General features: G+C 39.0%; 1 protein-coding gene across 1 annotated transcript in view; it reads left to right on the forward strand.

Moving 5' to 3' along the window:
- The window catches only part of CACNA1E (calcium voltage-gated channel subunit alpha1 E), a 377,710-nt gene that overhangs the window by 116,333 nt on the left and 243,900 nt on the right, over nucleotides 1-17,477 (forward strand). The window contains exons 4-6 of the mRNA XM_070746282.1: nucleotides 4,488-4,591; nucleotides 7,224-7,376; nucleotides 10,824-11,005. Coding sequence (XP_070602383.1) covers nucleotides 4,488-4,591; nucleotides 7,224-7,376; nucleotides 10,824-11,005 — 439 coding nt within the window. The remainder of the gene's footprint in view (nucleotides 1-4,487; nucleotides 4,592-7,223; nucleotides 7,377-10,823; nucleotides 11,006-17,477) is intronic.

Here is a 17,477-nt window from a genome sequence, read left to right on the forward strand (position 1 = left end):
ACAGTCACTACAAGCTCATTTGATTTTAGTGGAAAAAAGTAGTGTCTTCCTTAAAGTATTAAGGAATAAAAACTCAACAAAAAGAATTCCAGGGTTCTGAATAGCTTAGTTATTGAAATCCATCTCATTCATCTTAAATATCATTTTAAATATTGATGAAAAGCTTCTGTCAGTTTCTTAAAGAAGGAAAGAAATCTTGTTTGGAAAAATCACTTTGGATTCAGGCAGCTGCCAAAGAACTTATACACCTACACACCATTTACAACTGTGAAGAGTCAAAAATGTCTTATTACATTTTTATAATATTTGGGGAAATCCTGACACCATCAACATTGCGAGCATTGCCATTTCACCTTTATCTCTGAATTCTTAGAATTATTGCAGAAAGCACACATTTTTACCAAATTTGATTTCAAAGGGTCTTACAAAGTAATTTTCCTGAAAGAAAGTTTTGTTTTTCTATAGTCCTTGTTGTTGTTAGGAGAAGTTGGAATATAGTTATACATTCAGACAGTTTCTCAGTCTTTGTGAGATTTACACATTGTCTTTTTCAAACCTATCGGACAAGTTTTAAGTTGTTTATTTGGACTGATTGATCTTTAACATGTAAGGATCTAGCTATTTACATCAGAGAACTTTTGCGGTTCTTTCGTGACTTTTATATTAAGCTAGAGAGTTCCGCCCCAGACGCCTGATGGACCCAGAGGGCTTTCAGAGGTCGCTTGGGGTTTTACCAGATTCAGTTGTCCACAGCTCAGCAGAGTCTCTTGCCATGGCCTGGAATAGGGCTGCAACGGAGGCTCTTGACCAAATTGCGCCGTTGCAACCTCTGTGGCACTAGACCCCGGAGAGTCCCGTCGACTAAACAATGTCGCCTGGTGGGCCCCTGGGGAAGAGCCTTCTCTGTGGCGGCCCTGGCCCTCTGGAATCAACTGGCCCCAGAGATCAGAACTGCCCCCATCCTCCTTGTCTTTCGTAAATTGCTTAAGACCCACCTGTATCGCCAGGCATGGGGGAATTGAGATATCTCCCCCAGGCTTATATAGTTTTATGTATGGTATGCTTGTGTTGTATGGTTTTTAAATGACGGGCTTTTAGATGTTTTTTAAATATTAGATTTGTTACATTGTCACATTGTTATTATTATTGTTGTGAGCCACCCCGAGTCTGCAAGAGGGGCGGCATACAAATCTAATGAATTATTATTATTAAATAAATTATTATTATAAAACATAAAGCAACATAAAACATAAAACATACATAAAACATAAAACATAAAACATAAAACATAAAGCATAAGACATAAAACATAAAACAAAACATAAAACATAAAACATAAAACATAAAACATAAAACATAAAACATAAAACATAAAACATAAAACATAAAACATAAAACATAAAACATAAAACATAAAACATAAAACATAAAACATAAAACATAAAACATAAAACATAAAACATAAAACATAAAACATAAAACATAAAACATAAAACATAAAACATAAAACATAAAACATAAAACATAAAACATAAAACAACATAAAACATAAAACAACATAAAACATAAAACAACATAAAACATAAAACAACATAAAACATAAAACAACATAAAACATAAAACATAATAATATACAGGATTACCCAGCAGCCTAGGTATAGCTTGGTGGCCAATAAGAAGACACAGAAGGAATCACATGTCGTGGACTACATTTACTCAGAGTGCAATCTCCAGCTACATTCCCCTAATGCAATTTCTTAAAGAAACAGCTCCGAGCTAAATATCCATTTAGTCTGTGAGCACAGTCATGCTAAAAACCAGGAGACCATAAATTCTACTTCTGCTTTAGGCACAAAGCCAACTGGATCACTTTGGGCCAGTCACTTTCTCCCAGCCTTACGAAGGAGGCAAGGGCAAACCACTTCTAAAGAAAAACCTTGCCAAGAAAACTGTAGGAGCTTTTTCCTCAGACACAACTGAATGGAGGAAAAGAGAATGGGATGGGAAAGCACTGAGCCAATGTGGAAAAGATGGAACATATACTATGCTCTCCATTAGTGATGCGGTAGTCACGTTGCTAAGCTATAATCCATCCAGAGGTGGGTTCCTGCTGGTTCAGAACTGGTAGCAGGAATTTTCCCCTCGCTTGCTGAACCGGCAGTGACCCAAGCTTGCCACACCCACAAATCGGTTCTCTCGGTGGTGTGTGGGGTTTTAGCACTAGGCATGTGTGTGGGTGCGTGCTAAATGCTTGTGCAACATGCCAGGAAGGAAAAAAGCAGCAAGGTAAGCCAGATCCCCCATGAATCTCTTTGTTTATTTGTTTGTTCATTCTTTCATTCTTTCATTCTTTCATTCTTTCATTCTTTCATTCTTTCATTCTTTCATTCTTTCATTCTTTCATTCTTTCATTCTTTCATTCTTTCATTCTTCCATTCTTCCATTCTTTCATTCTTTCATTCTTTCATTCTTATTTGTTTGTTCATTCATTCTTTCATTCTTTCATTCTTATTTGTGTTCTGTCTGGGTTCCCCCAGACGTCAACACCAACTAAAAAGAGTATCCAGACATGCTGGTAAAAAGCAAAGTCATTTTATATCTTTGAAAACAATCACAGATAACAAAAACTGTTCTTACAAACTTGAATGCTATGAAGCTTCACAGAAAAGTCACAACGGCCAGACAATACAACAGGCTTCTTGCTGGCACACACACCACTGTAGATAATAAAACCCACGCATCTCCCACGTTTTCAGCCTTCGAGGCCACAAGCCAGAATCAGAGACGCCAAGGATCGAAGCAAGGTCACAGGACTCCCAAAAGATAACTCTCCACAATACAGGAAGGGCGGGCCTGCCTTTTCAACCTTTCTGAGGAGAACCACACCCAAACCCAGCTGTTGCCTATTAGGGATGGAAATACCTGACTAATTGTCCCCTTCATTGTGCTGCCCTTCTCTGCCTCATATCTATGATGGCTTGTGCGTTCTCATCTAATGACTCCAGGCTACTCGGTGGGGAGAGCTCCCCCCTGGGGGTGTCAGGCTGTTCTCCCTCCTCCTCGTCCTGACATTCCTCTTCCCCGTCTGCCTGGTCCTCCTCCTCCTCCTGTTCCTCGTCCTCCCCGTCTGAGCATGGAGCCGGCAGAGTTCCAGCCGTTCCCTGAGGAGCCTCAGACTGAATCACAACAATTTGTTTGTTCATTCTTTCATTCTTTCATTCTTTCATTCTTTCATTCTTTCATTCTTTCATTCTTTCATTCTTTCATTCTTTCATTCTTTCATTCTTTCATTCTTTCATTCTTTCATTCTTTCATTCTTTCATTCTTTCATTCTTTCATTCTTTCATTCTTTCATTCTTTCATTCTTTCATTCTTATTTGTTTGTTCATTCATTCTTTCATTCTTATTTGTTTGTTCATTCTTTCATTCTTTCATTCTTTCATTCTTTCATTCTTTCATTCTTTCATTCTTTCATTCTTTCATTCTTTCATTCTTTCATTCTTATTTGTTTGTTCATTCATTCTTTCATTCTTTCATTCTTATTTGTTTGTTCATTCTTTCATTCTTTCTTTCTTTCATTCTTTCATTCTTTCATTCATCTTCTATGTCGCACACCCCCAAGGAATCCATCCTTACCAATTATTAACTTTGCATATTGCCTCCAAAGGTATCTATGTGCAGCTGAGTTCCAAAAGATCCCATCTATTTCATTTCCACAATTAAAAATTCCTAAGATGACAGATAGAAATTATTATTAAACCATATTAAAACAAAGTCAGTACTGTACACACACTGTGCATCTTAAAAGGCGGGCAATCTCTAATCACCTAAATCTCCTAGAATTATATAGCTGTATTCCCAACATATTTGGAAAATATCAGCTTGTAGTATTGCAGTATAGGTACTCATGGACCGTATGGAACTTTTAGTACCTAATTTATAGGCTCAGATTGGCAGCATTTCAAACTTTTGGAGGTTTTGGTGGAGGTGCGGGGGGGAGAGCTATTCAATGGATAGAAGTGATATCTTAAAATTGTAGAGACTTACAATAGCAATAATATCCCTTCAGCATTTTTTAATTTCTACAAAATTGGGCTGTTTGGGGTTTTTTTTAGGGTTAAGAGGCAATATTAGTGCCTTAAGAATTGTACCTTTCTCAGGCACAATGTTGCTAAATTCCCAAGAATTCAAGCCTCTTGGTAAGGATCTGATGTATTGAATTTACAACTCCTAATTCTAACACAAGACACAGACTGAACTGGAAAATGTAAAGCTAGTGTGCATTTTTTTAATTGCTGCTCTGCTAAGATTAGGCGAAGAAATGGTTGTTGACTCACAGCATAGGGTAAGGTGCACCAATTCCGGCTGTCAGGTGCCTGGTGTGTGTTACGCCTCCTCCTGCAGGGAGGGAGGGAGACTGGCAGGCATTATATGCATTAACCAAGAGCTATGTTTAGTAACTTTTGTCTCTTCCTGTTTGTTTCTAGCATCCTTGCAACAGCAGGAGCACATTTTAACACCCATGTGGACCTGCGGACTCTGCGGGCAGTACGAGTACTCAGACCCTTGAAGCTTGTCTCAGGCATTCCTAGTAAGCATCTGGCTTATCTCCCCCCTCCCACTTTGCCCTACTGTTGCATTCCTTTCTTGCAGAGCAGTGTTGGCATTTCCAATGGCCATTTATATTTCCTATAGAGGTATACTGTTAGAATCAGGACTAGTGATGGGCAAACTGAACCTGCATAATTCAGGTCCATACCGAATTTTGCAGTGTTCGGTATGCCGAACATGAACCCAAAATTTTTCCAAAGTTCGGGATCGTGTTCGGCGTTCGGAGCTTTGACGTCACTGGCAGGTTGCTAAGGACGCCAAGGTGATCACTTCCTGGATTCCATGGCATCCTTAGCAACCTGACAGTGATGTCAAAGCTCCACCCCCGGAATCTCTTCATGGCAGGGATTCCCTGTTCCGGTTCGAATTCGGGTTCAGTTCGGGTTCGGCCGAATTTTGCGTAAAATTCAGCCAAACTTGCCAAACCCGAACGCCATTGGGTTTGCCCATCACTATGCTGGCTGGAGAATTCTGGGAGTTGAAGTCCATAAGTCTTAAAGTTGCCTAGTTTGGAGACCCCTGCTCTTAACAATGGTGCAGAATTCACTTAATGATGGCAACCAGAACTGCCACTGCTAAGTGGCACTAATCATGTGATGCTGCACTTTTCCTGTTGATTAGCAACAGAAATTCCAGTTGCAATTGCTACAGTTAACTGAGGGCTGCCTGTTCTTCCAGGCACTAAGGAAAAAAGCTGGAGTTTTTATTTTGGAGTCAGAGGAAATTCCAGAGAGTCAATATTGTACAATACATCTGCATGTAGTTTTTGAAAGGGTACACATGCCTTGGGAAATATACTGCTCAAAAAAATAAAGGGAACACTCAAAGAATACATCGTAGATCTGAATGAATGAAATATTCTCATTGAATACTTTGTTCTGTACAAAGTTGAATGTGCACAACAGCAGGTGAAATTGACTGTCAATCAGTGTTGCTTCCTAAGTGGACAGTTTGATTTCACAGAAGTTTGATTTACTTGGAGTTATATTCTGTTTTTTAAGGGCTCCCTTTATTTTTTTGAGCAGTGTATATTTTTGTCCACAGTGGACTTGCACTGGGGAAACAGGTGTTAGGGTTTTTTTAAATTTATTTATTGTTAGAGTTGGAAGAGACCATGCGGGTCATCAAGTCCAACCCCCTGCCTAAGCAGGAACCCTATAGCATCCCAGCCAAATGGCAGTCCAATTTCCTCTTTAAAATGTCCAGAGTATTGGAGTTCACAACATCCACTGGTAGGTTGTTCCACTGGTTGATCGTTCTGACCGTCAGGAAGTTCTTCCTTATTTCCAGGTTGAATCTCTCCTTGGTCGGCTTCCAGCCGTTGTTCCTCGTCCGGCCCTCCGATGCCCTGGAGAATAAAGTGATCCCCTCCTCTCTGTGGCAACCCCTCGTATACCTGTAGTTCACTCTCATCCATGAAAATTTACTGGTGATTTTTGGATAAGACATTGTTTCTCAGCTCAACCCATCTCACAGAATTATTGTGGACAGGAAAATAGCGTTTTGAGCTTCTGAATGAAAGGCGAGAGACCACCCTAATAAAGCCATCGTTATCAGTTATCAGCAATTTACAGTTGTTCTGCATTGTGCTGCAAAAGTCTCATCCGCTCACTTAAAATATACAACATAATGATCAAATCCAGAGCTACTGTGGACAGAAATATATGTCCCAAGGCTTGCATACCCTTTTAAAAACTACATGCAGATATAATTGTTTCACAATTATTTGGGGAATAGTCTTTTCTTTTCAGATGTATACACTGTTAATTTTACAAGTACAATGAAAGGAAAACAAGGTAGGAATTAAGTGAATGAACAGAAGATTAAAAACACTTACAAACTTTAGAAAAGTACTGTAGGTACAAAGGTTCCAAAGTGACATTTATATACATTGGCATATTGCGATATTTTTGAGCCATTTAAAGTTTTCTGTTGATACAATTGTAAGTTGGTATTAAAATTATATTATTATGCAATAATGATCAACTCTAAACAGAATAAGCTGAAAAAGGAAATTACAATAATGTTTACTTGATCTAGAAAATTTGGCAAATGTAACAAATCATTAAAAATTGAATATCCCAATTTTAGGAAAAAATTGAGCTGTATTTTCTTCTGCAGAAATTTTTTTTGAGCCATTTAAAGTTTTATGTTGCTACAAATGTAAGTTGGTATTAAAATTAAGTTATTATGCAATAATGATAAACTCTAAACAGAATAAGCTGAAAAAGGAAATTACAATAATGTTTACTTGATCTAGAAAATTTGGCAAATATAACAAATCATTAAAAATTGAATATTTCAATTTTAGGAAAAAATTGAGCTGTATTTTCTTCTGCAGAAAAAAATTGGAAGGTTTGTTCAAATGAGAAAGGACTTGCTCCTTTGGGAGATGAATATTTTATTTCTCCTTCTTCAGTCACGTGAGCTTTGCCTGTCTGCTAGAGTGTTGTCTTTCCTGGATTATAATATTGCATTTGCCAGACAATCACAATTTTTCTGAACATGTTTCACAGTGTGACACTTCCTTGTCTCTCTGCTTCTCCCAAAGGAATAATGTGGTGATTGGTGCTTCTTTTCAATTGCATTTTTCTCCTTTTCCTTTTCTCAAGGTTTACAGATCGTACTAAAGTCCATCATGAAGGCAATGGTGCCTCTGCTTCAGATTGGTCTCCTTCTCTTTTTTGCAATCCTGATGTTTGCCATTATCGGCCTGGAATTTTATAGTGGGAAGCTACATCAGGCTTGCTATGTAAACAATTCAGGTAAGAGATATTGCTGTCTCCCTTCTGACTTCATCCTAGTCCTGGAATTTTAAAATACTCTACAGCTATAATCTTCAGAAAGATTTGTTCTGTAGGTCTGAACGTGCCCCTCTGGACAAAATACTGTAATTTGAACAGCGGAGATGGTTTGAAAACAAAACATGATTTTTGTTGTTGTTGTTGTTTTCCCCATATCCTGTTAACCATGAATCTGGAATACTTCTGTTCACATTTGTGTTTGTTTGTTTGTTTGTTTGTTTGTTTGTTTGTTTGTTTGTTTCTTTCTTTCTTTCTTTCTTTCTTTCTTTCTTTATTTATTTATTTCTTTATTTATTCATTCATTCATTTGTCCAATACATAAATACATAGGAAGAAAAATAGACATGTAGTAATATATATAAGGGTAAAAGTGAACTTAGAGGAGAGGATATATGAAAGAAAGAAAATATATATGATAAGTGAGAGAAAGGAAAGACAATTGGACAGGGGACGAAAGGCACACCAGTGCACTTATGTACGCCCCTTACTGGCCTCTTAGGAACCTGGAGAGGTCAATCGTGGAGAGTCTAAGGGTTTCATGCCAAGTCCTCATGATACAAGGAAAACGTAGTAAAAAATAAAATGAAATCAAACTAAACTCCATTTTTCTGCTTTTCTTTCCCGTCTCCTCACTTCTCCCTGACAATAATATCTTTCCACACCCAGGCTAGATCATCACAAGACATAAGAGCAGCTCAAACCTTTAACTATTATATTAAAGAATAAAGTATCCATTTCAGAAAAAAACTAATGTTAGGAAATACATAGCCTACATGCAGTGAAGGGCTGCAAAAACGTTTACTGCCACACTGTGGGTGTGGCTTATTTTGTGGATGTGGCTTGCCAGCCATGTGACCAGGTGGGAGTAGCTTAATGATCATGTGATGGGGTGGCTTAAATAGAATAGAATAGAATTTTATTGGCCAAGTGTGATTGGACACACAAGGAATTTGTCTTGGTGCATATGCTCTCAGCGTACATAAAATAAAATATAAAGGTCATGTGACTGGCTTAAAGGTGGCCAACTTGATGTCACTCACATCAAGTGGTTTGGGTTAGAGTTAGGGTACCTGGCCTCTCCTCACCTCAGAGATACAATTTCCCTTACTATTATTGAACAACTAATATTTACAATTAATTCTATGTATATATGCCATATGTGTACATACATATTACACACAGGCACACAAAAATATACATTATCTACTATATAAAGTATATGTACACACACGCACGCACAGCTCTTCTAAAATTATACACATTCAACCTTATTTACTGTGATAGGAAAAATATACCCAGAGCCCAGAAGGGAAAAAAACAAAAAAAACCACAAAAATTTTCTACCGCTTCTGTGTACCTGATTACATTTTTTCTACCGGTTCTACGCACCTGACCGTACTCGTAGGAGCCCATCACTGCCTACATGAAGGAACCTAATCTGTATCACTGTTTCTTATTTGTTATTCTTCTTTCCACTTATTTCCATGTACATCTTTCTGGCAACTTTTTTCCTTAATTTAATTTAAAATTTTAATTATTTATTCCAATTATTTAAGCTAAAAGAGTTTGGTAAATTATCAGGTGTCAGGGCACACCAAGAGAGATGTCTATACTTGGGAGAGGTCTATATTTTCCCACCATTTTAAAAAAATGGTTCCCTTTCCTCATTGCCAAAGTTAATTGCTAGATTTGGGAACAAAATTTAATGCTAGGTTTTGCTCAACCTCCTTGAAGAGACACGATGCGTTTGTCATCTCAAGAACCCATCACACCATCACAAGGAGGCAGCATAGCAGAACTGGGAAGTGGGGGCATTTGCTATTTACAGTGATCCCTTGAGTTTCGCGATCTCGATCTTCGCGAAACGCTATATCGCAATTTTTAAAAAAATATTAATTAAAAAAAACCCACTTCCGCGTTTGGCTTCAGGACTCAGCTGGGAAGCGGCGCGGCTGTTTTAAAAGGTCGCAGCCGGCCTGGGGGGCTTCCCAGCACCCCCCCGAACCCCCAACCTGGGTCTTCCCGGCCGCCCACGCAAAGGGGAAACCCCGGCTCCTCGCTGATGCCCGCCGCTCGCCCGCCCGCCAGCAAGAGGGGGAAGACCCAGGGAAGGTTCCTTCGGCCGCCCAGCAGCTGATCTGCTCGGAAGCACCATCTACGCATGCGCGGCCATAGAAAAAAAAGGGCGCACATGCGCAGATGGTGTTTTTACTTCCGCAACCCTACATCCCGAAAAATCGATTATCGCGAGGGGTCTTGGAACGGAACCCTCGCGATAATAGAGGGATCACTGTACTTACCTTAGGAATAAACAATGATCAAAAGTAATGGCCAGAAGCAGAACATGCTTATATATGCTCACCTTTAGGGTCATTATTTTTCCTGATAGCCATCAATACTCTATAACTATGAAGAAAAGATCAGTACAATGGTCAGGTGGAAAGATCATACTACTGCTTCTACCATTTCACGATCATAATGGTAAGCAAGAAGCTAGGAGCTGAGGATGTCAAAAATCAGCAGTTCCTTGAATCTTGGCAGTGTGAACACCCTTGATAACTTACCTAACTGATCACAATGCAATGAACCCAAACTTTCCTGGAACAGAGGAACTAGAGATACTCAAGTGTCATTCAGACACTACAATGCTAGACTTGGACTGGTTGGCTGGATAATTTTGGGCTTATTGTTCTTTCTCAATACAGCCTACTTCACAGTGTTTTTGCACTGGTAAATTGGGGGTAGGGGATATCCTCATGTTCTTCACCTTGTGCTATTCAAGGAAAAGGTAAAATATAAATACAATAAGTGCATATAGAAGCTTCCTATTTTACTGTAATGTCCTTGGTCAACATTGCTCCTTTATATACATATATATGTGACATGTTTGTTTGTTTTTTTGCTGAATTTGAAAATTAAGGGAGACTAGAATAGATTTATTTCGGCCTTATTTTGGCCTCATCAGCTAGCCATACTCACTGGGACTTGAACCTGCAACCTTTGCCTTGTAAGGCAGGGAATTATCCTCTAGGCTACAGTATCCAATCCCTTCAGCTCTGCACCAGGGAAGGGTTACATATTTTTGTGTCAAATATATATATATGTGTGTGTGTGTGTGCGCGTGTGTGTGGATGTATGTATGTATATATATATATATATATATATATATATATATATATGTATATGTAGATTGTTCTGAGTTCGTGTAATATTTCTGCCCCGTGTAATATTTTGCATGTCTATGTGATGTTTTCGTGAAATCACATTCACCGTCATCAGGCTGAAGTTTCGGGCAACACCCGAACTCAGAACAATCTACATACATATACACGAGAAAATCTACTAAAACATATATGTATATATGTATGTGTGCCTTAAAAATATGGTTTCATCTCTGTCTGACTGCAGGTGAATTACAAGAGCTGGACCCGCCACATCCCTGTGGGGTGCAGGGATGCCCTGCAGGTTATGAATGCAGAGACTGGATTGGTCCCAATGATGGAATAACTCAGTTTGATAACATCCTTTTTGCTGTGTTGACCGTCTTCCAGTGCATCACCATGGAAGGATGGACTACAGTGCTGTACAACGTGAGTAAAGACAAATGAGGAATGAGAGGGCTGGTGCAGAATTACTCTATTGGATATTATTTCTAATTGGTTACAATTGACTCATTTCATTTCATTCCATTTCTCACTGCATCTTGTATGAGCATTACATTTGAATTCTCATACCCTCATGCATTATATAAAATAAAATGCTTCTCCTTCTTTTAACCATAACTTTTGATATAGTAACACCAGATTTGCATCCAATTTCCAAATCTTATCAGTTCAAATAACATTTATTTTTTGCAATATACTACTAATTTCCAGACAAAAGTTATTGACACTGATTCATCTAAGCCACAGATCTTTCCGTGTTGACAAATCATTTGTCTGCCAGCGTCCACTTACTGGGTAATAAAATCCCACCCTGCAAATTAATGTCCCATTTTGTGGTATTGTGTCATTACATCAATTCTATTGAAAAGCTACTATATAATTTCACCCTTTTTCAGTTGCTGAAAAGGGTCCTTATCATTCTTTCAGAACAATCACCGTTGCTTATAATCATAGTGTAAGTTGAAAGAATCAGTTAAATACCTGCATTTGAGTAGATATTTTTTCTTTCTTTCTTTTTTTACCTTGGCTATATGGCATGCTCTATAAACTTGTACAGCTGCTGTCAAAATATTGGCCAAGCAGGAACTCACAAGGCATATAAGTTTACAACAGAAATTAAGCTTCTGACAGAGTAAATCTGTGGTGGGCAAGCAGAGTTGGTAATTATCTAGACGAAGGCTTTGCAGCCTTCTCCATCAAATTCTTCCTGTCCCTTCCCATCGCCTCCTTCCCTTCCTTGTCATGAACTGCACTAGCTGTGTATTGAAGCAGAATAATTGCATTATAAGTACTTGACATAACTCCTATAGGAATTTGATCATGTAATTGTGCTTAAAGGCCTGGCAGACGCCCGCAAGTGAGGTAGGCAGTGAGGAGAGTATCGCTTTTAATGATGGTGCTGAACTTCAGGCATAGTGATGATGGGCTCCCTGTTGGGAAAGAATGGTGCCACCAAGTCCTGGGTTAGCAATAGCATTTAGCATTTAGACTTATGTACCGCTTCATCGTGCTTTCACAGCCCTCTCTAAGCGGTTTACAGAATCGGCATATTGCCCCCAACAATCTGGGTCCTCGTTTTACCCACCTCAGAAGGATGGAAGGCTGAGTCAACCTTGAGCCGGTGGTGAGGTCTGAACTGCTGAACTACACCTAGGGATGACAGGGATTAATACTTTACCTCCTATTTAACTGGGAAACAAAATTCTTGGTGTTTGGTTCCCACTGCCTGTGCTACTGCATATAGCTACAAATACCAATCTTTGGCAACTTGGCAGAGTTACTGTAGAGATTAATGATTAGGGCTCTGTCTGAATGTGAGAGACAGAGAGATTGCACTCTTTCATGCTGCTTTCAGTTTTGAAACTAATAATAAAATAGATATTGGAAAAAACAGATTATTTATTATACCTTATTTATTAGACATTTTCCTCAGAACAGTATTTGAGCCAAAGGGGGGGGAGAGGGGGGAGGGAGGGAGGGAGAGAGAGAGAGAAAGAGAGAGAGATGAACACAAACTCTGCATACTGCAATTTATCTATTATATCTAGTGTTGGGCGAACCAAACCTGCAAAGTTCGGGTCCATAGCGAACTTTGCGTGGTTCAGTATACCGGACCCGAACCCGAATTTTTTGTAAAAGTTTTGCAAAAGTTCAGGTTTGGGTTTGGGAGAGCACCAGGAAGCGCCGCCGCCCAGCTGTCACCTTCCGAAGCAGTCGGGGAGCTGTCAGCCAGTCGGGAGGTGAAAAAGGAGGTGGGGAATCCCACGAGGAGATTCCAGGGGCGGAGCTTTGACGTCACTGAGACGTCCTTCCTGGCCATCTGAAATGGGGACTCCAGGAAGGACGTCTCAGTTATGTCAAAGCTCCGCCCCCAGAATACCCTCGTGGGATTCCCCACCTCCTTTTGCACCTACCGACCGGCCAACAGCTCCCCGGCTGTTCTGGGAAGTGCCGCCACCCAGCTGTCACCTTCAGAAACAACTGGGGCGCTTCTTGGCGGTCTCCCGAATGCTGAACCCACAAGTTCGGGTTTGGGAGAGCACTGGGAAGCGCCCCGGCTGTTCCGGAAGGTGACAGCTGGCCAGCGGCGCTTCCCGGCGCTTTCCTGAGCGCCGAACTCGAAAGTTTTTTTAAAATTCGGGTGCCGAACCCGAACTTCGTTGGGTTCTCCCAACACTAATCATATCAATTAGGTGTGTCTGACTTCTGACTTTTTACTGGAGCCAGGAGGTTCATGGGACTGGCATACTGCAGTGAATTTATTTTAAGCTTCAATTATGATTTTCCCTACTTAAATAGTTTTAATTACAGTATGTGTTTTCAGTTTTGTTTGCCACCAAGAGTACCTCCTGGTAAATGGACAGCTACTGTTATATATTTGTTAAATAAATAAAGCTACAAGAACTTGGCTTAAAGTATCTGGATAGCAGCAAAGAGATACTCTGTGGCCATATAGTAGACATATAGTTTTGGGAGACTGATGTAGCAATGATAACATTTGCAGAAATATAGATACAGCAGAAAGGCTTCATCCCATAATCCCCAACAAATACTCCTGTATTTAATGGCTCTATTAAACCCATGCAAACTAGAAATGAAACTGGAGAAAAGCTCCTTTGTGTACAAATAGTCCTCATTTAGTGACTGCCTTGCACAGAGACTGTTTGCAATTATGAAACTGGTGAAAAGGTATCATTGCAACTGATCCTCACATTAACAGCCTTTGCAGGTCTGTAAAACCAAAGAAAGTGAAGTAAGATTATCAGGGTCAAATGATCATAAATTTCTAGTCCCTTCTCACCCACAAGAAATCTAAGTCCAGCCCGCCTTGAATTCCACTGACTCTTATCGAATGCCACTTTGCTCTGACATTAGTAGTACAGATTTCTGTGGCTTGCAATAAATCCTTATATTCAGTGATGGGTTCTAAATCCCATCGCTACTTGTTCCTGTGTGTGCTGGTGCTTATGCACAACACTTCTGTGCATGCGTAGAAGCTTCTGTGCATGTGCCGAAGTGTCTGGAGTGGCGTGGACAGAGACTCCTGCTACCACCGCTTCATAGAATTGGACCATACTGGTAGCAACCCATCACTGCTTATATTCACTTGAACTGCTTGTGTTTCCTGATTTCCACACTTGACAGACAGACATGGTTTCACTTAGCAGCTGCTTCACTTAGCAATGAAATTCATGTTTACTATAGTGAGGTAAGAGTTCTGCAATTTTTACTTTCAGGAAAGTAAGCTTAGAACTTCAGGATGCTAGTTTCACTCCTTTTTGACATGTGGAGCTTGAGTGGATAGAATTTGTCTATGGAATTAATAAAATGAATCTTTGTGGAAGTTTTCCACCGATGATGCATCCTGTTTTTTCCAAAGTCCTCATTTGTATAGAAGATTTCTATGGATAATGAAGGCTCTCAATTGCCATAATCTACGAGTCTATGGAGAGGGGCGGCATACAAATTTAATAAATAATAATAATAATCATCATCATCTTTTGATGGAGGAGTGAAAAGAGGAAGCAGCTAAGTACTCATTTTTCATCCACGTGTCATCTCCTGCCCATTCATAGGTTTATTATTTTATGGTTATTAAGAGGATTCCCCCCTAAATTCATAAATATTTTAGACAGAAATTTAATCTCCCTTTTTAATAAGTGCAGTAAATCCACATTTTCAAAACGGAGATTTGTAGGTAAACATTTCTTTGTCAAAACTCAAACTTTGTACCATATGTGTACTGTACACTGAATGGGGCAATTTAAGAATATTTGAATGGGGCTATTTTGAGACCAGAGCAATACCACTTCTGCTTTGACATATTCAAGTAATGTTATTTCTGTTTGGAGCTGCATAGAGTGGGTAGTCGGTGTGACTAAAGGAAGAAAGTAATACTTTTCTATAATAATTCATCTCAATGTTATTTTTGTATTGTACATTTTGAGTGGAGTGGGGGGGTTGTATATGAATGTAAAATAATGGTAAATGGAATATAACATCCTCTTTTCACATTCGTTATTCCATTTTTCTATCCCTGCTTATAATTCCCGTTACTCATCCATTTATGACTTGTTAACTCCTCTCTAGAGGAAATAGATACAGAACATATTATTACATAAGTCATTCAACTGGGGAAGAAACTTAAACTGCCTCTATTCATCACCTGGGAATTCTAAGCTTGATTGTCATCTATATTAGGTCAGTTACTTGACTTTAAGAAAAACTGCATATTACATTTTCTTTTTGCAGAAATCCATAACATGTTTTACACTGAACTTTAATTGTGCTTGATGAAGATTTTGGTTAAAGTGGAACAATTATGTTTCCGAAAAATTGGGAGGAGATGTGATTTCTGGAAGGATTAATGCGATACATGCAGTGAAGTTATATTTTTCGGAGTATAAGATGCACATTTTTCTCCCTAAAAGAAGCTTAAACTCTGAATGTAGCTTTTTCAAAGGTTCAAGTGGCATTTTCCCCATTCACCAACTAGGACTGAAACCACTGTAAAATAATACCTCTGCCTCCCAATCCTTGTGGACAATCTAGAACAGTGGTTCTCAACCTGGGGGTCAGGACCCCTTTGGGTGGAACGACTGTTTCACAGGGGTCACCTAAGACCCTGGGAAAAGACAAACTTCTGATGGTGTTAGGAACTAAAGCTTCTATTCTGGTGCCTTGGAACATATTTTTACAATCTGACCAATCAAGTGTTTACAGTGGGGGTGTCCCTCTGACCTTCCTGCCAATCAGCTTAAAGCTCTGTTGGGAGAATTGTCACAAGATTTATGGTTGAGGGTTACCACAACATGAGGAACTCTATTAGGGGTCATGGCATTAGAAAGGTTGAGAACCACTGGGTCTAAAGAACACCATGGATGTAACATTACAGAAGAGGCCTAATAGGACCACCAGATGTACTTCCCCCATCTTGGTCTTCATGAAGATGGTCAACCTAAGCAATCAGTGCAATTTAGTGTATCCTCATTGAAAAAGGATATATATATTTCAAAGCGAAAAATACCAGTGATAGCGAACCTCTTTTTCCTCGGTTGCCAAAAGTGTGTGTATGTGCACACGCAATAGCACATGTGCAAGTGCCCACGCCCATAATTCAACACCCTGTCATGCACTATGCACCTCTGTGCATGTGTGATTGACCCTTCTGGTAGGCCTATTTTTCCCCCTCCCCAGGTTCAAGAGTATTTCCTGCAGTGGCAGGGGAAAATGGGAATACAAAGATCAAAGTTGTCAACTTTGTATGTATTAAATAGAGATAACGAAATTAATTTAAATAAAATTATAAAGGAATTGAATGATAAAGGGATAACCAGAATAGAACAGTTATATGAGAAGGATGGAAGAGTCAGCAGAATTTGTTTAGAAAGGTGGTTGGGCCAACAGAGATGGTTGCAGATAAATGCAATAAGCAAACAATTGAACAAAGGGGAGAATAAAGAAACATTATTAAAAGAAGAAACTCAACTGGAAAAAATATTAAAAGAAAAATGGGATGATATAAAAGCACAAGCGAGTAATATATACAGAATGTTATCACAGGCGGAAGAGAGTATGAGAAAAGGATTAACTAGATGGTGGCAAAATGAAGTACAAATAGATGAAAGAGAGATGAAGGATATAGTTGAAAATATACAGAAAATAAAGAATACAAGAGTTAGAGAAATGAGAAGGAAAATTTTACATAAGTGGTATTATACACCAACACAACTTGCATATTTTCAGAAGAAGGGGAAAGGCACCTGTTGGCATGGATGCCAAGAGAGAGGAGTTTTTATGCATATGTTCTGGGAGTGCTCAGTAGTACAGAAATTTTGGAAAGTAGTGCAAGATGAAATGAACAGGATGTTAAATATTAATTGGACAATTACAAAAGAAATAGCAGTACTGGTAAAAAAGGGAGACTTAAGAGAATTTAAAGAAATAAAAGTAGCAGCATTGGAAAGCGCCCAAGCAGTAATTGTATTGGGTTGGAAAGAAGTAGCAAAATGGACGGTACAGAATTGGTATGGGTACATGGTGGACCACATTTGCTTTGAAATTATGGAGTTAAAGATAAATCTGTATCACGAAAATAAATTGAAAAAACTGATGGAACAATGGGAAATGGTGAGAGGTTATATGACAAGTAGAATTTGTGATCTAGCCATAAAGAATAAATTAGAATCACTCTTTGATATGTAAATAGAATGCATATTCCAGCTTAGAAGAATATTAAAGATGTTAGTACAGACCCTCCAATTGGTGGTGGGGTATATATGTATGTTGTCAGGTGATGGGTGCACCTTCACAGGACACTGTTTTTTATGTTGTATGTATGTAGTTTGTATGTCTTAACATTTAAAATTAATTAAAAAATTTATATATATAAAAAAGA

Source organism: Erythrolamprus reginae, chromosome 3 (genome assembly GCF_031021105.1).
Source record: "Erythrolamprus reginae isolate rEryReg1 chromosome 3, rEryReg1.hap1, whole genome shotgun sequence".
Classification (NCBI taxonomy): Eukaryota; Metazoa; Chordata; class Lepidosauria; order Squamata; family Dipsadidae; genus Erythrolamprus; species Erythrolamprus reginae.